This window comes from Mycteria americana (genome assembly GCF_035582795.1).
Source record: "Mycteria americana isolate JAX WOST 10 ecotype Jacksonville Zoo and Gardens chromosome Z unlocalized genomic scaffold, USCA_MyAme_1.0 Scaffold_18, whole genome shotgun sequence".
Classification (NCBI taxonomy): domain Eukaryota; kingdom Metazoa; phylum Chordata; class Aves; order Ciconiiformes; family Ciconiidae; genus Mycteria; species Mycteria americana.
Genome location: NW_027445436.1, coordinates 8019322 through 8044964, shown reverse-complemented (window position 1 = coordinate 8044964; position 25643 = coordinate 8019322). Strand labels below are relative to the sequence as shown.

Genomic DNA, 25643 nt, shown 5'->3' with positions numbered 1-25643 from the left:
GGCTTGGCCTTACATCTTCTTGATCTCATTAGAAATTTAATAAAAGCAAGGGTTTAATTAAGTAATAAATATATCTAACAAAGATGGATGGACTTAAACACACACTTGAATACTTGGCTAAAACAGTGAGCCCCACACATGATCTCAATGTTTTGTAACCAATGTTTTGTAACTGGAACCACAATTTTCCATATAAGTAGTAGGAATGAGTTACTCTATGTCTGTCCCACTGAAAGGCACTCCAGTCTTTCAGGGATATGTATTTAAACTAAAAAACACAAAATCTTTCTTTATAACTGATCATTTTTCTCTGTATTTTGCTAAATCTAAACTGTAAGTAATCTAGAAAACCACAGTCAAAAAGCTGCACAGGCACCAACTCTGATTCCTGAAGTTCATGAACTGCAAAGTGCAATTGGGTGGTAAAATAATCGCATTCTTATATTCCGCTTTGGGTGCATCAGTTCAGCTCAGAATTGAGCTGAAGTGAATCTTCTGATCATCCTCACTTACAAGACTTAAGTTCACAGGCATGGTAGAGTCTCGGGGCATGTAAACTAGTCAAACTACATTAGAAGATGTGCTCCACACATGGACCAAATGCACTTCTAGCTGCTAAAACATGTTCAGCCCACTGAATCAGACTAGAGCTAGTCCAAAGTCAAACCCATGTCACTGAGTGTGATGCATATAGTGTGGACATCATACTCTCACCACCAAATGACTCAGTAGAGAGATGCACTCCTTTGTGCTCCACTACTTACTAAAAGAGACACAGCCAGCAACCACTGTTAGAGACAGGATGAGCTGGATGGGTCTTTTTGCCATTCCACATTATGTTCTTATGATCTACCAATTCCTTACTATACATGTCCTATTTCATGCCCATTAATGACAGGAGGCCATTAGAAGTTAAAACATTTTATATTAAGGAAACAGGAAGAGAGAGAAGGGAGTTAACAAGGTTTGGACAGTTTTAACTTAGAAGACAGAAGCTATCCTTACTCACATGTATTGTAGGTTGATGTTTTTCACAAATGCCTGATGGGACACAAACCTTAAGCCTGAATCCACCACAGTCCTGTGAAAGTATATAAAACTTAGAATAGTTCATTTAAAAGACAATGGAAAGAATAATGATAATGTTTAAAATAAGAATGTGGATGAAATATCAACTATGCTGAACTACAGGCTCTACAGCTGTCTTCTATAATGCAAAAAGTTAGCCCTACTCTCTCATGAGGTCTGTAAATGCTTCTGCAAGACAAATAAAAGAAATAAAATTATCCCATATACTCACAGATTTTTAAGTCCAACATAAAATCCAACTTCATTGTCATTGATACTTTCTAATTTCTGCTGGTTTGCGATGTAACTGTTGAAAAAGACAAAAAACAAAGTAAGAAAGCGGCTCCTTCCATGGCTTTGATTGATCAGAAGTCAGCAGTGAAGTCTGAAAGCTGGCAGTGGTTGCTGACCTGTTGCACTGTATTTGGTTTACGTGGCAAGGTTTTGGTAGCAGGAGGGGCTGCAAGGGTGGCTTCTGTGAGAAGATGCCAGAAGCTGCCCCCAAGTCAGACAGAGCCAGTTCCAGCAGGCTCCAAAACAGACCCGCTGCTGGCCAAAGCTGAGAAAATCAGTGACACTGGCGGTGCCTCTGTGATAACATATTTAAGAAAGAGTAAAAAACGCTGCCGCAACAGCAGCTGGGAGAGAAGAGTGAGAATATGTGAGAGAAACAACTCTGCAGACACCAAGGTCAGTGAAGAAGGAGGGGGAGAAGGTGCTCCAGGTGCCAGAGCAGAGATTCCCCTGCAGCCCGTGGTGAAGACCATGGTGAGGCAGGCTGTTCCCCCTGCAGCCCATGAAGGACCACAGTGGAGCAGATATCCACCCTGCAGCCCATGGAGGACTCCATGCCGGAGCAGGTGGATGTGTCCTGAAGGAAGCTGCGACCCCATGGAGAGCCCATGCAGGAGCGGGTCTTCTGGCAGGACCTGTGACCCCACGGGGAACCCATGCTGGAGCAGTCTGTTCCTGAAGGACTGTACCCTGTGGAAAGGGCCCATGCTGGAGCAGTTCTTGAAGAACTGCAGCCCGTGGGAAGGACCCATGCTGGAGCATTTTGTGAAGGACTGTATCCCATGGGAGGGACCCCACGCTGGAGCAGGGGAAGAGCATGAGGAGGAAGCAGTGGCAGAGACAAAGCATTATGAACTGACCATAACACCCATTCCCCATCCCCCTGTGCCACTCAGGGGGAGGAGGTAGAGAAGTGGGGAGTGAAGCTGAGCCTGGGAAGAAGGGAGGGGTGGGGGGAAGGTGTTTTTTAGATTTGTTCTTATTTCTCATTATCCTACTCTGATATGATTGGCAATAATTTAAATTCATTTCCCCAAGTTGAGCCTGTTTTGCCCATGACGGTAATTGCCGAGTGATCTCCCTGTCCTTATCTCGACCCATGAGCTTTTCGTAGTATTTTTTCCCCTTGCCCTGTTGAGGAGGGAGAGTGATAGAGCAGCTTGGTGGGCACCTGGCGGCCAGCCAAGGTCAACCCACCACATGCAATTAACACTGAGCTCTAGTTAAAGCACCTGCAGAGCAAAAGTGCTCATTAAAATCTTTCCCATCATTTATTATTGTGGTACGGGGCTGGAGGAGGAACAGTTGAGTTTTGCACAGGGGAAATGAGTTCATCAAGGAAAGAAGTCACCCTGAAGACACAATAAATAAAGCTGCATTACAGTGTCACTGTTTTCCAGGACACTGCTTCATGGGTTTTACAACAGGAAAAGGGCCAACTTTCATGGTAGTAGTGGAGTTGCTCCCATTTACATTTGGGGGGGCTGCCCTAGTCTTATTTCCCTCCTTTTGTTCTTAACTTAATCACTCATTAAATTAATTTTCTCCCTTTCCCAAAGTAGTTGAGTTTTATTTTATAAGGTGTGGCAATAGGAAAACAGAAGAAAGGGAGGCTACGCTTCATTATATTACATACACAAGTGGAAATTAAGAGAAGAGAAACTGTCATAATAGACCAAAGTACTGTCAGTCCTCTCACATACCATGAATTTCTGCTTGAACCCCAAAAAGATGTGGGCATGCAAGCTGGTCTTGTATTATTACCATGTGAGATCTATGAATGACCAGTGACATCCCACAGATTGGAAATTAAAATGTCATACAGATAACACATGGAATGATACATAGCTTATCTCTTCTGCAGACAGAAAAAAGTTTCACAGTGCAAATCATGCTGTCCAGGAAGGAGGAATCAGAGGAAAGTGCAATTCAACTGACCTTATGAGCAGAAACATAAGTCTGCTGTGGGAAATCATCTTGTCAAAGAGTCCATGCATTTCAAAAGATAACCCCAGTCACAGACAAACTGAAACTGAGATTCACTTGTATTTTCATAAGCATCCAGAATTAAGCAAAGCCACAATACAAGACGTTTTTGTAAACAGAAGGAGTATTTATTTTGCTAGAATAAAACTTGTTTTCACTTTAAGTGTTTCTTGTATTTAAAGGAACTCTGGTGAATTGGAGAAGAAAGTGTATCACTTTCCCAAAGACAATAAATCTACTGTAGTTGGTGTTTTAGAGAAATCTTTTGTGTGCCCACATCCCAACAGAAGCTTGAGAATCCCAAGAGGTGGGCTGGGCTTCCCTCCAAGCTGCAAAGCTGACTTAGGCTACGGTCTTGCCGAGCGCCAGGAAAAGCAAAAAAAATCCCCTAATGAGATTCATTGTCTCTTGGGAAAAATAAAGGCAGACAAAAGACAACACGTGATACTGGACAAAACACATTACCACAGTATCATATGACATCAATGACTGCTCTGCAGGGCTTCTTAGGATAAGATTAACATGGTGCACCCATTGTAAGGTAAGTTTCCTATATATTTTGTGCCCTTTGTTGGATTTTTAAATGAATTTGATTTGATCTCTTGGGGTTTATTAATCTATTTTTCATTTGTTGGTTGATTTATGTATTTTGCCAAGTAAAAACAATGAAGAAGTCTAGTAAAGGCCATCAATCCTTCCATTTGAGAGTCCTGTAAGTGGATGATCTTACTACCTCTGAATTTGCCCTGAAGAAGAACAGGGGATTTAATTAAGTCTCATCTTATCTGTTACTTAGACCTCATCATGCTAAAATAAACTTATGCAAGAAATATCAAAGGTATCTTCCTCACTCTGTTCTCAACATTCAACCAATGAGCACCATGCAAGACCAGAAGGAGACAGGGCAAATGCAGAAGAGCAGGAATGAAGGAAAACAGACAGAGAAACACAGAGGGAGAAGAGACTCAGAAGAGTAAAAGAGAAGAAACTGAGCAACCAGTTTACAGTAGCCATCAACAATTCTCTGACAAGCACTACCATAACCCAGCTCCATCACTTAAACACATTTATCACAAATCCAGATCTGACATTGCAATTTTAATCATAAAAACATTTAACTAGAACCTCCCACTATGAGAAGCTACAAAACTGACATAACTTACAGTGTCGCATAGAAATACATTAGTGTATTACATTCTGTGGTAAGCCTCAACCAGTGTAAAAGAGCTCAGCTCTACTGAAATTAATGAAAGCAACCACAATTTACACCAGATTAAGATCTGAGTATGAGCAGACCATCTATAAAAAATTAAAAAAAAAATCAGTATTGGTCCATTAGGGAACAAACCAAAGGGACAACATTTGGAATGATGAAGCAACATAAATTCATAATCTTTCCTCCCCTATCTTTCTCTTATTGCATCCCTTAAAAAAATAATAACAAAAAGAAAGTTCCACACTTTACTCTGAGCTGGTACTAGGCTACTTATGGTGAATGATTTCTGACTTTCCATAATTGTACTTCAAGTAGGGACTCAGAAGAAATTTTGGCTAAGTGCAACTACAAATTACTCAAAATAATAACTGTTATTCAATACATTTGTATACCACCCACTTAGTACAGAACATGACAGTAAAGCAATTTTTTACACAGTTGGAAATCCCTGAAGAGTAGACGGATGTAAATTACCACAAGCAGGTCAGGTTCTCCTATGCTTCCTTACTTGCTTAACAAATCTTTTTTAAAGTTAAATCTTTGCAGCTATTTCACATCAGTGAGAAAGAAAGAAGTACAATGACTGTGGCTGTACACTTCAAAGGTAAGCTGTTCTTTTGTTTAATTTAGAGAGAGGTTTGAAATAAAAACTCTTCTCTAAGTGAAGTCTATTTTTACCTTCTTCACAACTACTCTACCTTGATGTTATTTATCATCAAACATTAATACTCTAAAAGCTCCAACTTGCAGTGGCTGATGCTGAGAAATGCAATTTGCCTGCCTGTCCTTAAGAATATCCAGCCTGTTCTTTAATTGAACATTTTTTATTGTAGCACAGAAGAAAAACATCCTGACTCATGGCTGGCTGAAGTCACATGAGGAGCTTGGAAGCTCCCACTACACACCACGAAGTGTAGCACCGCTGAAATCTGTCAGGATATTACCCAATCAAATCACACTTATCAGCTCACAAATACCAATTATTGCCTCTAAACCAAACCCTCAGCTGTCTACAATACTATTCACTTGATTATACTTTAGCATTTTGTCTCTCCTTCAATGAGTCATCAGTAAACTATTTTTTATACCTTTAATTTAATGTCCCCTTCGTAAACTACTGATTCATTCTCATAAAGGCATTCAGAATCATACACCTACCGACTGCACATTGCAACCTACAATAACATGCTCATCTCAGCACACTTCAACAACTTAACTATTGAATAATGTCACATATTCATATTTCACCACTTCTGCAACGTTCTGGAAATGATATTTTAAAATCCTATGGTAAAAGATTTAACTCTCTCAAATAACTTTTTTTTTAAGAGAGTGGTCTTCATTTTTGTGCATTACACATGTAAAAAACTGTCTGTACAAAGTCAGTGAAGCAACTTTTGAATTAATAAAGCATGAAAAGAAATGAAAGCCATTTCTGTACTTTAAAACAGTTTAGATTCTTTTGTGCTTCAACAGCTCAAAAGAAGATTTCACTCTTAACTTTCAAATCTGACATGTCCATTTTATTAAACTGAAAACATTTGGTCAGCAGAACTATGTCTCCCTAACATATTTGATTTACTCTATTTTCTCTGGATTTACGTACATTAAGGTATACTACTCCATTTGGAGCTATACTGGAAAACCAGCCACATGCTAGTATCAATGACATAGGTGTAAGCAAATAACACTATAATTCAGCTCCACAAATATTTCTGTTGCCAGAAAACTCCCTTTATGGGAAAAATATTTCTTAACACTCAAAAAATTAAATCAATTATATGTTTAGCCCTGATTCATAAAGCTAGAAAAAAAAGTTCTGAAAATTAATAAACATTCCCTGGTGAAATGTTTCTGAACTTTAGGAATACTTTTTATTCTGAGTTATTTTTTCACCAGATCTTTAGGGGAAAAGGCAGCACACTCCAGACATTGAACTGTCAGTAGATGAATTACCATTTAATGACAAGTCACATATGTCCCTAGTCTAAACTACTGTGAGAGCTTTATGTAACATCCACAATTAAGCACTGCAAAATTTCCTAGTGCTGTATTTTCTTACAAACTCAAATATCAAATGAAGTTCATCAAAAGATATGCTAAAGCTTACAGACATTTTCAGCACACCTGGGCTGATTTATGGTTATGCATCAGAATCATGAAAAACTTGTAGGCTGGACAAAATATTTGAACTTAGCAGATTCAAATGGGTTTCATTTGCAGTCCCGTTGAAACTGTTAGGAAATTCTCATTCCTTAAATATTTTACCAATTAGTCTTATAGTATGAAATTGTATTAGCTTTTTAAGAGATATATATTTTACATTCTATACTGGTTAATTCAGCATAACTAAAGGGCCCCAGCTCACTGCAAGGAGGACAGCCCCCACCTTGAAGATAAGGACCTTTGTTTCTGTCGTGGTTTAACCCCAGCCACAACTAAGCACCACACAGCCGCTCGCTCACTCCCGCCCAGTGGGATGGGGGAGAGAATTGGAAGAGTAAAAGAGAGAAAACTCATGGGTTGAGATAAAGACTGTTTAATAGGGAAAGCAAAAGCCGCGCACGCAAGCAAAGCAAAGCAAGGAATTCATTCACTACTTCCCAGGGGCAGGCAGGTGTTCAGCCCTCTCCAGGAAAGCAGGGCTCCATTACTCATAATGGTTACTTGGGAAGACAAATGCCATCACTCCGAACATCCCCCCCTTCCTTCTTCTTCCCCAGCTTTATATACTGAGCATGACGTCATATGGTATGGAATAGCCCTTTGGCCAGTTTGGATCAACTATCTTGGCTGTGTCCCCTCCCAGCTTCTTCTGCACCTGGCAGAGCATGGGAAGCTGAAAAGTCTTTGACTAGTGCAGCAATGTCCTGGTTTCAGCTGAGACAGAGTTAATTTTCTTCGTAGCGGCTGGTATGGGGCTATGTTTTGGATTTGTGCTGAAGACAGTGTTGATAATACAGAGATGTTTTAGTTGTTGCTGTTGTTGCTAAACCACGACAAGCAACAACTAAAACATCTCTGTATTATCAACACTGTTTTCAGCATAAATCCAAAACATAGCCCCATACTAGCTACTATAAAGAAAATTAACTCTATCCCAGCCAAAACCAGCACAGTTTCTCAGAATCTTAAAGCCATCCACAAAGAAGAAAAGATACCCCTGGACTACCGAGATAACACCAGCATCCTAGCCCCTCTAACATCTCTGTGAAACCCTCCCATTATCTGGCATCATAGATAAGTAACCAGAGCAAGACCGACTCCAGAGATGTCTAGGTCAAGAAAGAAGCAAATGGATGATGACGCCATAGAATTATAGTTGCTTTGCAAAACAGTAGTATGTGTGTTAAGTAGTGATTGGTCAAATCATGTTGTATCTGAATGCTTGAAAGGTATAAAAACCCTGTGTAAAACCACATTCAGGGTGCCCCAATTTGAATGGGACACCTCATGCGCATGAATAAAGAATGACTCTTGTAATTCTATACTTTGTGTCCTAGCCTCTCTCCTCGGTCGGCACAGGCCAGTTGAGAAATTTTCATGATGAGACCAAACATAAAATAAAGCTCAAGGGGTGTGAACTCACATAGTTTGAAAATAAAGCATAGAACTATATAACATTGCATATCAGGAATTCCAGTTTCAGACAGATATAGGGACCAATGATATAATCTCTACTCAAGAAAGAAATTTTTATATGTAGGACTAAGCTCCCCCAGGACAGACTCTCTAAAAGCAGGATAATGAGCATAATGTAGATACCTGTGTGTCATGGTTTAACCCCAGCCAGCAACTAAGCACCACACAGCCACTCACTCACTCCCCCCCTGGTGGGATGGGGGAGAGAATCAGAAGGGTATGTTGCCGTGAAAAGCCGAAATCAGAACTCAATAGTCGGGATGACTATTAAGCAGGTATTCTTTATTGCAGCGCTGGGCAGCACTGGGGATCGCTCCGCCACAAGTGCTCCGACAAACAAGCAAGATCACAGAGGTTATATGTTGCAAAATATACATATTCATAAGATTAATTTATATAAACATGAGATTTCTTGGAACTCATTAATCTATGTAAATGTCCCTGACGCATGCGTACTTAAGTCCTTAGGTGGTCGTTAGGGATCCTCTGGTGGTCGTTGGAGGAAGTCAGTAGTCTTCATCACTCTGACCGCTGACTGAACTTTGTCTTTACGCATGCTCAGTCCATCTTTGTCTTGCTCATACCTTCCTTGCATATCCAAAATCAGGTGGTTCTTGTGTAGTTTCTCCTTATCAGCCCTTTCCAGGGACACAGGGCCTGAAGAATTCCTTTTTATCTATCTTCATTGCAACTATCTCAGCTAACCAAGGATTTAACACAGGCAAAGCATTCTTACTCTAATGATTAGGTCAAATAAAGAAAGCTCGTTAGCAATTCTACTATCTAAGCTTCCTTACTTAAGGCCAACAATACTGGCAAGCTAGGCCAAATTATCTGCGAAAGGGAGACTAAAAGGAAACATTGAGCAACCAAGATATTTACAGCATTTCTTTTTGTCTTTGGGGATTTTAGCTCTTTTCATGTAAAAGTGAGAAAACTCGTGGGTTGAGATAAAGACAGTTTAATAGGGAAAGCAAAAGCCGCGCACACAAGCAAAGCAAAGCAAGGAATTCATTCACTACTTCCCATGGGCAGGCAGGTGTTCAGCCATCTCCAGGAAAGCAGGGCTCCATCATGTATAACGGTTACTTGAGAAGACAAACGCCATCACTCTAAATGTCCCCAACTTCCTCCTTCTTCCCCAGCTTTATATGCTGAGCATGATGTCATATGGTATGGAATAGCCCTTTGGTCAGCTGGGGTCAGCTGTCCCAGCTGTGTCCCCTCCCAACTTCTTGTGCACCCCCAGCCTACTCACTGGCAGGACAGTGTGAGAAGCAGAAAAGGCCTTGACTCTGTGTAAGCACTGCTCAGCAGTAACAAAACATCCCTGTATTATCAACGCTGTTTTCAGCACAAATCCAAAACATAGCCCCATACTAGCTACTATGAAGAAAATGAACTCTATCCCAGCCAAAACCAGCACACTATGCTAGCAGCAAGTTCTTTACAGATATACAGGCTCAGTCCTATTCCAACTTATTTTATTTTATTTTGCTGTCTTCATCTGGTATCATCAGTCCCAGATTTCAGAAGGCCAACATCAAGAAACAAAATATTCCATAACTCAGAAAAGAGGCAGAGTCTCCAGTTAGCCCCCAATGTGGACTTGCCTAGAATTAAGCAATTTTACAAACAGGTGCTCGACTCTTTGGCTATGCAGTGTCTCCTGACAAATTCTCAGCAAGTCCTGTGGGTTTTTTTGGTTTTGTTTTTGCTTTTTTTAAACTGTGAATCATTTTGTATTTCACAAAGAGTAGAAAACTGATTGCCGCTATCACAGACTCCTTAAGTCATACTCCCATTTAGAGTATTTAACCATTAGTCACAGAAGACTATGGGAGGTAGCTTTCCATATGCCAGTATATCAGTTCTAGAGCTGACAGAATTAACTCTTGGTCCTTTCTTTGCAACCACTGACACACACTTTTTTGGAGCAAATTCTTCACTACGTATATCCCACATTCAGATAAGGTACTGTTCAGGGCTAGCTGGAACAAAGGCCAAGGTCACAGATTATAGTTAGCTTCAAGAACTCCCTATTCTTGATCTGTGGTTGTTTCAACTGCAAGGAGACACCAGGAGTCATTCTGCTCTGTGCCAAGATGCTATGATTGTCCAATTAGTAGCATGCAGATGCCATTGGGAATTGCTTCTCCAAAGCTGACATTCTGAACAATTAGCACCAATCCACCAGCTTAAAGCAGAAGGCTGGAATTAAGTGGAGACCCCAGTCTTGTTTTGACACTGCAGGAGTGGATCCATACTCTTGCTTAAGACTGTAACTCCCTGGGAAATGGAAAGCCCGTGGTTTGCCAGCTAACCTTAGTTCACTCCTTACAGTATGCAAACATTAAGGCAAAAGTAAAAATAAATTAATATGACCACAATGCAGAATTTAAGAAAACAGTTACTATATTTAGAAAATGGGAATATGAAATGTAATGTACCCTTGGGCTTACTTATGTCTCTGGTTTGGCTTGAAGGTGTTTGTTCTGTTCCTTTCAAGTAGCAGCGTACCAAATCAAGCTAACTCTCAAGACATTTCATGCAGCTCTCTAGATTTGGGATTCATGTCCTTAAGCAACACCTTCAGAATTACTTTCCCCAGAATGAATGCAAAGCTTATTTGCCTATTTTCTCCATTAGGATCTCCATTCCTGTCGCCCCCCCCCGAGCTCCATGAAATTCATACGTTTGATACTTCACCAAGACATCAATTTTTAACATTTCTCCAGAGCACAGGTGACAGCTATAGTCTAGCTTTTCCTTAGCAAAGATTTTTGGGAAATGCTGATATCCCTTGATATAGTCAGAAAGAAATATCAGCTGTCCAGACAATAAAGAATTTATTTATAAAGGCATATCTTAAACGCTGGCCTTATACTTTTCTACAAAACACATTTCCCCCACTGTGTATTAAATAATCTCTGCAGACTGACAGGAAGAGGCTTAAATTCCTGTACGGACCCTTTATAATATATATACAAAAAATCACATATTAAATAAACGTACAAAAGGAGAGCAATGAATGTGGCTGTTTATTAGTTCTTGACAGAGAATAGACATAAGAGTTAAAAAATTTTCTTTAAAATTTGGCTTGCTAGGAAGAAAGGACATCTTCAAGGAATGAATAAATACAAAGAAATACATGTGACAATTCTTTATCCTATAGAGTCATCTAGTGCAATGACTTTTCAGAGACTAGTAACACAATCTCTCTTTTTCAGCACTTGCATACACCACCTCTGTAGCTGTCACTGGCCTTGATGCAAATGAGACTGACAAAACATCAGTTCCATAATAGTGCAGTAAGATTGATCCTAACCATCCTTTAGACACATCTTTTCAGGTCTTTCAGTGAATCAAAACATTAAAGCATCTTGGTTGATGTCAAAACCTTTGAATTCTTTTTTCCCAGACACTCGTGTTCAGGCAGTGACTTTGTAGAAGGGATGTCTTAAGAGTTAGATAAGCACTTGCTGACATAATTCAGTGTGCTTTACAATATTTAAGTCCTTTTCCTATCTTCAAGTTTTGATACATTCAGTATTCCCTGACTCTTTGATTCAAGAGAAGAAATTCCCTCAGAAATTCCCTCTGAAGCCAGTCTTCCTCCCAAGTATATTATTTCCACTGTTTGACATTAATAAGTAGCTTTGTTCAGTTAAAAATTACTATCTCTTGTAATGTTAAATATTCTGTTCAGTCTTTTCTGATATTCACTGAATCATCAAGACATATGTCTGTACCTGCTACACTTTCCATTGTTTCATTCATTGCATGCAATATACCTCAAGACAAACAGATCAAAAGGTAGTACTTCCAAATGACGGAATGAAACTGCAAAGCTTAAAGCCATCTATCCAGGAAAATCCATCTGTATCCTGTTAATGCATTAAATTTGCTGAATAATTTGACTCCTGACATCTCAAACAACATTCTCCTTTCCATAAGCCAGCAAAAATGTTCCTTTTTCTATTTTTATTTGTCTGAAGAGTCTACATATGGTCATAGTCTCCATTCTTTTTTTGTCTGCAATTATTAAATAGAGAACTCAATTTGTAGATGTTTTTCTGTTCTTCAAATGATACCATCTGCTGCCTTAGTTCACAACTCATTTCCTAGCCTCTTTCTCAAGACTTGTGAAACATTCTGTGTAGCCCTGACCACAGATCTGTGTCATCTCCAAGCCATATGTTGTCTCTTAATGGAAGACATTTAATCTTCATATTATGTTACTAAAACATTCCAAAAGGGCTACAGGTTGTCTTTCTGAATTTCCATTATATTAACTCTCTTGATGTTTACCTCAGCTTTCTAGGCCCAGAACAGGTTGCCACCTTCTGCATATCAACACCTATTTTACCATTTATATTTAACCGATACATTATTGGAGAACAATTCAACAGCATTAAAATTGCTCCTCTGTTAAAGCATTTCAGAGGCGCTCTTTATTCTTCCACGTTTATGTGCTCTTTACAGTTCCCTATTTCACTTTCTGTTATCACATTTATTTCCATTCCATTCTCTGTCCTGTATAGTCCATTTCTGCTCATTTTAATTGGCCAATCTTTTTAATTTATAGCTTTAATTTATTTAATTTTATAAAAAATTAGGAAGAGATAAGACTCAAGGGGGGAGTAAGAAATGAAAAAGTAACAGATTATTTACCTCCCTATCCACAAAAGGGATTTTACCTTCCTTAAACAGACCCATATTCAGCAAAGAGGTTCAGCTGGAAAAAAAAAGAAGAAAAAAAAAAAAGACATGTCTATGTGAGGTAGAAGACCACAGATTTGGAGGAAATGCTGGAAATAATGTTAAACTATTATCCAGGAATACCAGGTTCAATTCTTCCCTCTTCCTGAGGGAATGTAATCCCAGTCTCCCAAAAGATACCATACTATAAAGCAATCAGAGAGGGCAGTCTCAGCCTTACCTGTTCATGCTGTTATAATTTTTCTCATAATTGAACATTCAGTGGAGCAGGAACAGGATTCAGCTGTCTCACTATACAAATAAGTATCACAGTCACTTAGCTAAACAGACAGTTCTGCTCTCTGACCCAAAAGCATATTTAAGTATTCCACACGAATTTAGGTAACTCTGACAGGAAGAATCAACACAAATCCACATCTATATGCCATACAGGACGGTAGTTAAGATGCTGACATGCAAGACCTTGGTTCAAACCCATGCTCTGAATCAAGCAGAGCAACCCTGCGCAATACTCTGCTGAAATGGTTTGGTTTGGACCACACAAACAGCTTACTCCACAGCATGATGCTGTTCGCTAGAAGGGAGGTCTTGCTTTTCCCACTCAGTGAACTAAGTCTCCAAAGTTTTCTTATAGACAGTGGAGAGAGAGAGGGGGACACTTACATCAGATAAGTAAGTAGATTTGCAGTAAGAATCTAATTTAGGCCTTCTGAATCACTTCCTGGAAGAGGTGGACTCTCCAATGCTGGCAGGAGAGTAGCCAGCTGAGTTAAGTGCCTTTGCTACACAGTTCATAGAGACTTGCCAGATTTTAAATGCTGAGGTCTGGGACAGTCCCAGACATGCTTAGCAAGTCCAGCATATGACACTAACAGCATATGCTGTGAAAAGTCCCCCATGCATGCCCAATAAGTCTGACATGCCCAGTATGCGCACATGATTTATCTGCATATGCTTGCTGTGCAGTCTGGCATTTAGAAAATCAGACAGGTGTTGCACAAGTATGGGGAAAAGTCACGCCCTATATGTTCTTCATACAGAATACAGCATCTGACTGTGTAATATAGGATATCCATGTTACACAGGATATCTGCTTAATATGGCCCTAATTATTTTTATATGTATGGTTCAGAAATGAAAAAAGTAAAAAATATTTTGTTTAAATCTAAAACCAAAAGATTTCTGTTGTCTTAACTGCCAAACCAAGATGAAAAATAAATAAATAACTTGCCCAGCCCCAATTAGAGTTCTGTCAACAGATTCTCTCATAAGAAGCTTAGAAGTGTTACCATTTCACTGTTTCTGTTTCGGCAATGGACTAACTGATTAATTGCTTGTCCTTCTTTTCTTTATACATCAGACAAATGTATATAGTGAACTAGTGAATCTAGTACAAGCTTCTGTAGTGATTGCAACTGCCACTGTTTTGCACATGGAACTACTGTGCAGGTTCATTTAAATATGGAATTATTTGAAACTTTGTAAAACACCCCTCTAAAATACTCAATCTCAACTTCCTCTTGCCTCAACATATTTAGTCTTCACACAGTAGGAAAACACTTGGGATCCAAGAAAAGCCTCAAGCCAAAAATAAATCACATGATGGACTAATAGGCCTCAAGAATATCCCTTCTCTTCCAAATTTATAAAAAAACAAAAAGGCAAGAAAATGCTTGAATCAAAGTTCTTTTCATCCTTAGCATATGTCCTCTAAACTACTCTATGTTGGTGAAATGCTAATCCCATTGACATTTTGCCACCAATTTTAACAAGGCCAGAATCTGAGCCTTGGCTTCCCCTTAAAATAAAAGGCGCCTAAGTATCTTGCTGGATCAGGACCAGTACGCTTAGCAAAAGGCTGGTTCAAGTCACACCATTTAGAGATTATGATCTTTTAAACTGTTTTTACAAATGTCTTGGGTCTTGTGTCTGCCTTGCTCTACTTTCTCTTAGTTCTGTAAAAAAATTTTGTTTCTTCAGGCCCTGCTTAGAACTAAGGAATATTGACCTGAAATCTGATCTTCAAGAATGTCAGAAACAAGAGTAGCTGACCTGGTATTAAATATAATTTTAATCAAATTTAATCATTTCAGCTATAACTGCTGTTGATAATCATCAGTCAATACAGGTCATTTTCTTCCAGGAAAATTTTTAAAAATATACATATTCACAATACAATTTTCATGACATGGCTCCTTTCCCATAAGTGCATTATGATTCTGTAATATTATGGTTAATAGTAGCTATATAAGAAACAAGATCTCCATATGCATATTTCAGGGGATGTTAGTTTGGTTTGGTTTGCTTTATGCAGTTTCTGAAAACTTAGGCTCACAATCAAAAAGGAATTAAGGTGCATCCCCAATATATTTGATTTCAATAGCAACTATGTGCCTACGTACATTTGTATAAGTAGATCTTTGTAAATGCAGTGTCCAGTAATAGATTATATTCACATCCCATGCAGCATAGGCATATGGCCTTCAAACCTCTATGAATTTATTTCTCCATTTGAAACACACATAAATGATAAGTTAATACAAAGAGTGCTTCACTTTTTAAAGGACATTTTTCAAAGAGAGGTTTTCCAAATATAACAAGCTAAAGATACATTTAACATCAATAAAGTATTGAGAGGGTTTTTAAAGTTCTCTGCTGTTTTTCATAATTTTTATGCTTCATTACCTACTATACTCATCCAGCTTGGGCAAAGAAATTCTACTAGCCACCTTTATTGACATGTTAGATATTGCTGCAGTGACAGGTGATTGTGACGGATGCACTCGACCTCTTAACCAGTAGTTAACAGTAGTTTGGTACAGGCTCCAAAGGAGGTAAAGGCCTGAGCTGTGGCCGGGCCAAGAACTCCTGGCTCCAATCTGTTCTCTGAGAACCCACAAAGGAGCTGAGTGGCATGGAGAGCATTGATGCATATGAGCTTGGAACACCAATCATGCAGTTGACACATGAATAGCAAGTGGCTTTTCCAAGACTCATTTATCAAGGAACAAAGTAAGTTGTGGGTACAAGGAGTCTCATGCATACCTTTTCCTATTGCATGTAATTTGACTATGAGCCAACCACTTTATCCCATAAATATGACAGCCGCCTTGGAGCTCTCCCTGCTAGGCAGCGTGGCTGCATGGCGGTGATCTCCCCTTGAGCTGGGACACCTCTCAAGGCTGCTCCTCGAGGCAGAGACCTTTTACCAATGGCAGATCTTTGGTAAGTGACCGATATCATGCATAACCTTGTAGTACGGAAACTTTGATTTTGTCTTGGTAACTTTGATTGCATGCTGAATTGATATATTTTGCATATATGATCCCTTAGACACAAACCATTGTCCAAGTCTGAGTCTAAGATTGGACCTAGCCGCACCTAAGCTCCGTCAGGAGTTTAGAAAGCAAGGGGGTCTACTCTGAACCTCGTGACTCAACGGGAGGGTCCTCCGTACCCTTTTGTATCCCTGGTCTCTCTGTGAATCATTCTAACTCGAGTGTAACCCAGTTTTCCTTTGTATGTTTCTTCCATGCAGTAATTAATAGAGTGAACCTTGCCATCGAACTTTGTTAAGTCACACTTTTACAACATCATATTAAAACCACTTTTACTAATACCTTTGATGGTGATTTTTTAAGCTAAATCACTCATTTGCGCTAGTGATAAATACTGGAGAGAGAGAACTGCAATCCAAAAAGTACATTATTTTTTCCCCTCTTGCTTTAAAACTAATTCAAAATGGAGAAATAAAACCTTTATTTAGTTATGTAAAAGTTTTTGGTTTAGAGTGATTAGAGATCTAGAATCTCGATAGGCTGCTTTCTCTCTTATACTTTCAGCATAAAAATAATAAAGGAAAAATAGAATCTGAAAAATCTGGTAAATGCCATTCTAAAGATATTGGAAGCTGGTCTCCTGGGACTTCTTTCCATACTAATGAGAAAACAGAAGTGGAAGTTTCATGAAAACAACATATTCTAGACCAAAGCCTCAAATTCATACAAATTACCTTCATTACTAAAGTATATAAATCCCAAACCTCTCTTAAAACTCTTGAGTGACTAAAGACATAGAACTACAGGTAGTGTCTTGCCAGCCCAATCCTGCACAACACTGAACATCTCCTGAAGGATGCTGCCCTCCTCCAGCAAGAGCCAGCTTGCACTGTCTCAGCCTGCCAGAGACAACCCCAGATAAGTTCCCAAGGAGCCCCATGAGTCCTCACTGACTGGAAGAACAAGGATTAAAACAAGGGATGCAAAAGGTTACCTGAGAGCAAAAAGAAACCAGAATATATAAAACCCTATGGTTTGTGATATTTGGGGTATTTTTAGAGCCTGGAAATTACAAAACTGATGTTCACAATGCTTACTTTCACCTCACCGTAACCGACTAAGATATTTAAAGGAAGATGAAAAAAATGGACAGATTCCTAAAAGGAGCTATTGTATCACAACTGTCCAAAATCCCTTTAATAATTTGCAGCCCGATGCCTTGTATTTTACTGTAACATTACAAAACACCAGAAATAAACATTAAATACAGCCAAGCCATGCCATCCTGCACAGCCAAAAGTGTTTTCAGGAGGAAGGGGATGGGGGTTGAGAAGCCCTGTTGACAGTTTTATAATATATTTAATCTACAACAGTTGAAAATTCTAAAATGAGAGACCCATAACACCAATAGAACTGAGCTTCATATGAATATAAATGTGCTTTTTTTTTTTTTAGCACAGGCTCACATGACTTGTTAAATAATTTACTCTATAAATTACTTATCCTGTCTTATTTATTAACAGTTCTAGAGTGCTTTATATAACTGCATTAGAAATTTACTTTGTGGTTTTGAAATATATACACTACACAATCACCTCTCTCTTTTACAAGGGAAGAGCTAAAGTCACCTACTATTTTCTGAGAAGCAGTTCTTCCTGAAATACACCAAATAATTTCAAACCTCATTCACCTGAATAATCATTAGACAATGTATTAATGACTTGATACTAGAGCTGCTAAACTAGGCCAGGAATATACTTGCACTGCAAGAAGATACTTTAATAGCAAGGACTATGAAGAGTCATATATACTGAGACATGCTAACAGTACATTTTACTTAAAGAGAAAAAATCAGATCAGGCTTTTTACAAAAAATCCTGAAAACTTTTAAAGTGACTAATTTACTATCATATTAATATTTTTGCTCAAGTGATCATGCTTAGAATTACTCATGTGCCATTGTATCTATAGTGTATGAATTTAACAATATTTATATATTAATTTCACTCTCACCATTCTTGCTCCTTAGCTCTTAGTTTGAACTTCAATGGCTGATTTCATGATTTCAATTCAGGCCTAACTTTGGAGTTCAGTTTATCTCTAATAACATCAATACTACAAAACTATTATTATGATTAAGCTGTGTTATGATAAACAATTTTAGCATGGGCACATGCTTTCCAGACTGAGACCAGCACGTGTCAGCACCCTAAGCAACAGGACAAAAATCTAATCTTATTGGCTGCTCACGGCTTGGACAGGTATACTGTTTGCTGGGTAAAAAAATGGCTGGATGGCCAGGCCCAAAGAGTTGTGATGAATGGAGTTAAATCCAGTTGGCGGCCGGTCACAAGCAGTGTCCCCCAGGGCTCTGTGTTGGGGCCAGTCCTGTTTAATATCTTTATCAACGATCTGGATGATGGGATCAAGTGCACCCTTAGTAAGTTTGCAGATGACACCAAGTTGGGCAGGAGTGTTAATCTGCTTGAGGGTAGGAAGGCTCTACAGAGGGATGTGGACAGGCTGGATCAATGGGCTGGGGCCAATTGTATGAGATTCAACAAGGCTAAGTGCAAGGTCCTGCACTTGGGCCACAACAACCCCATGCAACACTACAGGCTTGGGGAAGAGTGGCTGGAAAGCTGCCTGGCAGAAAAGGACCTGGGGGTGTTGGTTGACAGCCAGCTGAATATGAGCCAGCAGTGTGCCCAGGTGGCCAAGAAAGCCAATAGCATCCTGGCTTGTATCAGGAATCGTGTGGCCAGCAGGACTAGGGAAGTGATTGTCCCTTTGTACTTGGCACTGGTGAGGCTGCACCTCGAATACTGTGTTTAGTTTTGGGCCCCTCACTACAAGAAAGACATTGAGGTGCTGGAGCATGTCCAGAGAAGGGCAACGAAGTTGGTGAAGGGTCTGGAGAACAAGTCTTATGAGGAGCGGCTGAGGGAACTGGGGTTGTTTAGCCTGGAGAAAAGGAGGCTGAGGGGAGACCTTATCGCTCTCTACAACTACCTGAAAGGAGGTTGTAGCGAGGTGGGGGTCAGTCTCTTCTCCCAAGTAATAAGGGATAGGACAAGAGAAAACGGCCTCAAGTTGCGCCAGGGGAGGTTTAGACTGGATATTAGGAAAAATTTCTTCACCAGAAGGGTTGTCAAGCATTAGAACAGGCTGCCCAGGGAAGTGGTTGAGTCACCATCCCTGGATGTATTTAAAAGATGTCTAGACGTGATGATTAGGGACATGGTCTAGTGGTGGACTTGGTAGCGTTAGGTTAACAGTTGGACTCGATTATCTTAAGGGTCTTTTCCAACCTAAATGATTCTATGATTCTCTTAGAGGCACAGGATTTTGGAAATCTGTCTTTTATCCATTAGAAGAGAAAACTGTGCAAAAACAACTAGAAAGGGGAAGAGTGAGAAAGATAACTAAGAAAAGCACCAGGCAGAAGTACTCCTATGTCCTCCCATACCAAGTTTCAGCAGCTGAGTCTCACAGGGCTGATGCAAAAGTGCTCTGGAGGTCTTTCTGCTGATTTCAGTGGATGGTGATCCAACTAGGAATAAAGTAATACCTGGACTGGAAAGAGAGCGTTTATTAAGCTCTAAAGTGCTATTTATCTGTGGGCCAAAATAGAGCCAAGGCATCTAGGTACCAAGTGGTGGAGGCTATTAGACTCGAAGAGTCTCGAAGGGGCTCGAATTAGACTCGAAGAGGGAGGGGGATAATATCAGGCTTGCCCGAGGGAAGCTGAGGGACGATGTGCCACGGTTAGAGGGAGCAGGTGCCAGCGAGGGCACTCGGCCTGTGTCTCTGAGATGTGCGGGGTACGCTGGGGCACAGCCGAAGTTGAACAGAGTTGAGCTAGGGGATACTGAGGCAATAGGAGCCAAGAGGGAAATGCCAGTGAAACCCCTCAAAGCACGCAAGGGGTGTTCTTCTATGAAGGAGACACGGACGACAGCCCAGCTGAAGTGCCTCTACACCAATGCATGCAGCATGGGCAACAAGCAGGAGCTGGAAGCCACTGTACACCAGGAAAACAATGATATGATTGCCATCACGGAAACGTGGTGGGATGACTCACACAACTGGAGTGCGGCGGTGGATGGCTATAAACTCTTCAGGAGGGATAGGCGAGGCAGGAGAGGTGGTGGGGTAGCCCTATACGTCAGGGAGAGTCTGGATAGTTTAGAGCTCGATGATGGTGATGATAGGGTGGAGTGTCTATGGGTAAGAATCAGGGGGAAGGCCAACAAGGCAGATATTGTGGTGGGAGTCTGTTACAGACCACCCAACCAGGATGAGGAGACTGACAAACTATTCTATAAGCAGCTGGGAGAAGCATCACGATCGCTAGCCCTTGTTCTTGTGGGGGACTTCAACCTGCCGGATGTCTGCTGGAAATACAATACAGCAGAGAGGAAACAGTCTAGGAGGTTCCTAGAGCATGTGGCAGATAACTTCCTGACACAGCTGGTGAGTGAGCCAACTAGGGAAGGTGCCCCGCTGGACCTCTTGTTCACGAACAGAGAAGGACTTGTGAGCCATGTGATGGTTGGAGGCTGTCTTGGTGTCCTGGTTTCAGCTGAGACAGAGTTAATTTTCTTCGTAGTGGCTGGTATGGGGCTATGTTTTGGATTTGTGCTGAAGACAGTGTTGATAATACAGAGATGTTTTAGTTGTTGCTGTACTAGTCAAGGACTTTTCAGCTTCTTGTGCTCTGCCAGGTGCAGAAGAAGCTGGGAGGGGACACAGCCAGGATAGTTGATCCAGACTGACCAAAGGGCTATTCCATACCACATGACGTCATGCTCAGTATATAAAGCTGGGGAAGAAGAAGGAAGGGGGGACATTTGGAGTGATGGCGTTTGTCTTCCCAAGCAACCATTACGCGTGATGGAGCCCTGCTTTCCTGGAGATGGCTGAACACCTGCCTGACCATGGGAAGTAGTGAATTAATTCCTTGCTTTGCTTTGCTTGCGTGCGTGGCTTTTGCTTTACCTATTAAACTGTTTTTATCTCAACCCTCAAGTTTTCTTACTTTTGTTCTTCCGATTCTCTCCCCCATCCCACCGAGGGGGAGTGAGCGAGCGGCTGCGTGGTGCTTAGTTGCCAGCTGGGGCTAAACCACGACACTTGAGCAGAGTGATCACGAAATGATAGAGTTTTTGATACGAGGAGAAGCGGCAAGGGGGGTCAGCAAAACTGCCACCTTAGACTTCCGGAGGGCGGACTTCGGCCTGTTTAGGAGACTGGTCGAGAGAGTCCCCTGGGAGGCAGCCCTAATGGGCAAAGGAGTCCAGGAAGGCTGGACTTTCTTTAAGGAGGAAGGCCTAAAGGCACAAGAGCAGGCTGTCCCCAGGTGCCGAAAGACGAGCCAGCGGGGAAGAAGACTGGCCTGGCTGACTAGAGAGCTCTGGCTCGAACTCAGGAAAAAGAGGAGAGTCTACGACCTTTGGAAGAAGAGGCAGGCAAGTCAGGAGGACTTCAAAGGTGTAGCAAGGCTGTGCAGGGAGAAAATTAGAAGGGCCAAAGCTGAGCTAGAGCTCAATCTGGCTGCTGCTGTAAAAGACAACAAAAAATACTTCTTCAAATACATTAGCAGCAAAAGGAGAGCTAAGGAGAATCTCCAGCCCCTAGTAGATGGGGGAGGGAACACAGTGACCAAGGATGAGGAAAAGGCTGAGGTACTTAATGCCTTCTTTGCCTCAGTCTTTAATAGCAGGGCCAGTTGTTCTCTGGGTACCCAGCCCCCGGAGTTGGAAGATAGGGACGGGGACCAGAATGGAGCCCCCATAATCCAGGGGGAAATGGTTAGTGACCTGCTGCACCACTTAGACACTCACAAGTCTATGGGGCCTGATGAGATCCACCCGAGAGTACTGAAGGAACTGGCAGAAGTGCTCACCAAGCCCCTTTCCATCATTCACCAGCAGTCCTGGCTAACTGGGGAGGTCCCTGCTGACTGGAGATTAGCTAATGTGACACCCATCTTCAAGAAGGGCCGGAAGGAGGACCCGGGCAACTACAGGCCTGTCAGCCTGACCTCGGTGCCGGGGAAGCTGATGGAGCAGATCATCCTGAGTGCTATCACACGGCATGTAGAGAATAACCAAGGGATCAAGCCCAGCCAGCATGGGTTCAGGAAAGGCAGGTCCTGCTTGATCAACCGGATCTTCTAGGACAAGGTGACCCGCCTAGTAGATGAGGGAAAGGCTGTGGATGTTGTCTATCTAGACTTCAGTAAAGCCTTTGACACTGTCTCCCACAGCATTCTCCTGGAGAAACTGGCTGCTCATGGCTTGGATGGGTGTACTCTTCGCTGGGTAAACAACTGGCTGGATGGCTGGGCCCAAAGAGTGGTGGTGAATGGAGTTTACTCCAGTTGGCGGCCGGTCACAAGCGGTGTTCCCCAGGGCTCGGTGTTGGGGCCAGTTCTGTTTAATATCTTTATCAATGATCTGGACGAAGGGATTGAGTGCACCCTCAGTAAGTTTGCAGATGACACCAAGTTGTGTGGGAGTGTTGATCTGCTTGAGGGTAGGAATGCTCTGCAGAGGGACCTGGACAGGCTGGATCGATGGGCCAAGGTCAATTGTATGAGGTTTAACAAGGCGAAGTGCAAGGTCCTGCACTTGGGCCACAGCAACCCCATGCAACGCTACAGGCTTGGGGAAGAGTGGCTGGAAAGCTGCCCAGCAGAGAAGGACCTGGGAGTGTTGGTTGACAGCTGCCTGAATATGAGCCAGCAGTGTGCCCAGGTGGCCAAGAAAGCGAATGGCATCCTGGCTTGTATCAAAAATAGTGTGGCCAGCAGGACTAGGGAAGTGATCGTGCCCCTGTACTCGGCACTGGTGAGGCCGCACCTTGAATACTGTGTTTAGTTTTGGGCCCCCCACTCCAAGAGAGACATTGAGGTGCTGGAGCGTGTCCAAAGAAGGGCAACGAAGCTGGTGAAGGGTCTGGAGCAGAAGTCTTATGAGGAGCGGCTGAGGGAACTGGGGTTGTTTAGCCTGGAGAAAAGGAGGCTGAGGGGAGACCTTATTGCTCTCTACAACTACCTGAAAGGAAGTTGTAGCGAGGTGGGGGTCAGTCTCTTCTTCCAAGTAACAAGTGATAGGACGAGAGGAAATGGCCTCAAGTTGAGCCAGGGGAGGTTTAGACTGGATATTAGGAAATTTTTCTTCACCGAGAGGGTTATCAAGCATTGGAACAGGCTGCCCAGGGAAGTGGTTGAGTCGCCATCCCTGGAGGTATTTAAAAGACGTTTGGATGAGGTGCTTAGGGACATGGTATAGTGGTGGCCTTGGTAGTGTTAGGTTTACGGTTGGACTCGATGATCTTAAAGGTCTTTTCCAACCTATACGATTCTGTGTTCAGTGTGTGGGAAACTGCAGCTGTTATTCCTACCAGCACCACCCCAGCTTTCTCTCCCACTTCTCGGAGCAAAGGGGAAACCCTTGCTGCCCACTCATACCCTGCCTGCTCAGTGTTATCCACGTGGCCCACGGCCAACCCTTTGCACCACCATGGGTTTCACATGCCTGACCCAACCATGCAGCATCCCACCTGCAAAATTCCCAGTGCACATGGCCTTCTTCCCAAATGAGGATCTTTACTCAGGCAACATTCCCAGGGAGTCGGTGGATGTTTTGCCTAGGACTGTGGGACCCACTCCAATCAAGAGCAGGACGTAAGCAATAAATGAAGGATTGGTCTCAAAAGACATTCAGGAAATATAAAGGAATATATTACAAGAAATTAAGTGTCTTATGCTCTTTTCACTCTCATTTGTACCAAGAGTAATTCCACCAGAGATCAATGGAATTGTGTTCCTGTAACTACAGAACATATAAAAGAAAAATCAGGCCTGTGGCTTCCTAAATAAAATGCATGCTATAGCCTCTTAAACTGGTTGCTTAGCTAGAATAAACAAGATATGCAGTGTTAAAAAAATATGTTTTCACATTCTGTATCTACCATATTAGAAATGCTTCCTTACATATTTATTATTTGCTGAGTTCCCACAATGAAATAATGTGGCAGCTACAGAAGTCCACTTTTTAATTTATGTCTACAAACTAATTAAAGGGCCTTCATGCTTTATGTTAAAAAAGAGCATCTTAAATATGTGCAATAGCATCTCCTGAGAAATTCAGTACTCCAAATTATTTTTAGATAATCAAACACAACATGCAATGTCACAGAATGATACAGTAAAAATTGAAAAGAAATGTGAAGATAAACAGTGATGCTGAAAAAACACAGAAAAGAATAAAACCCAAAAATATCAATGCAAAATGACTGGACATGTTTTAAGTTGATCATGTCTAGCATATATATTTACATATGCATTTTTTCTCTGATCTTTTAAACAGAGCTTAAGTTCTAGGGGGAAATTGCTGAGTTACCTCCAAACTGAACATACTAGATAACAAGGCTAGCAAAGCTTATAAAAATGAGCAATTGCTTGAAGCAATTTTTTTAAATTAAGCAATCCACAGAATATTAAACAAACATCTGAAACAATAACTGTTGTAACAACTTAGAAACATTACTTCATTCTCTTAGTTCCTAAAAATCTATGGAAGGTAGGCCCTGTATGAGTAGAAGAAATTAATGTCTCCATCTTTTTCCCCACACATACATGGGGAAATGCAGCAAACTGACTATAAGAAACTGCAGAAAGGTAGCCCAAGAGCTAGAATTAATCTGAAGTCACACCAAATGTAATGGCTTTTTCACATTGTTTCTAAAGGAAATTGAAAAAGAGGAGAAAGGAGAGAGTTAGAAATCTGTATATATTTTGGAGGGAAATATTCTGTTATCTTTTATATTAAAAATGTCGTGGGAAACGATGCAGAAACAGCAGGTGCTGGGGAAGATGGAAATGGACAAAACAGCTGTAGAGGGGTTTTTTCCCCATATCTATCATCTACAAATCTGGTATCCAAAATTTTTGCTCAGCAAGTCTTTGCAGCTTTTCTCAGGCAAAGTACGTAGATTCCACAGAGCTGTAAAAAGGATGCAGGACTGAACACAAAAAGCTACTGGATTCCTTTACTGAAATCATTTGCAGTCAAACAAGGTTGGAAATGACACATGGGTAAGAGGGGGAAAAAAAAAAAACCAAACACCAAAAAACCCCCACCTTCCACTTTCCTCACTATTAATGAGGGTTTCCTAATGCTCCAATGCTTGCTGAGAGAAAGCGCAATGTTCATTCTCCTGCAGACAGTATTTTCTCCTTTCAGCCACCTTATAGGGAAGGGCAAAGCAGGCTCGCGTGCCTATGGCCAGGGCAGGGAAGCTAGTTTGCTCTCCCTTCTATCAGAATGTGCTGCATCGCTTTCCTCCCCCCCCCCCCCTTTTTTTAAATAGAAAGAGAATATAAAGTGGAGATCTGAGAGGGGGGAAGGCCACCCACCAAACTCTCC

General features: G+C 41.3%; 1 protein-coding gene across 8 annotated transcripts in view; it reads right to left on the bottom strand.

Moving 5' to 3' along the window:
- Nucleotides 1-25643, bottom strand: part of LOC142402964 (BDNF/NT-3 growth factors receptor-like) — a 270912-nt gene that overhangs the window by 243988 nt on the left and 1281 nt on the right. For all 8 annotated transcript variants that reach the window (XM_075488975.1, XM_075488970.1, XM_075488974.1 and 5 more), the window contains exons 3-4: nt 1301-1375; nt 1010-1081 (exon numbers count right to left, since the gene is read on the bottom strand). In XM_075488975.1, coding sequence (XP_075345090.1) covers nt 1010-1081; nt 1301-1375 — 147 coding nt within the window. The remainder of the gene's footprint in view (nt 1-1009; nt 1082-1300; nt 1376-25643) is intronic.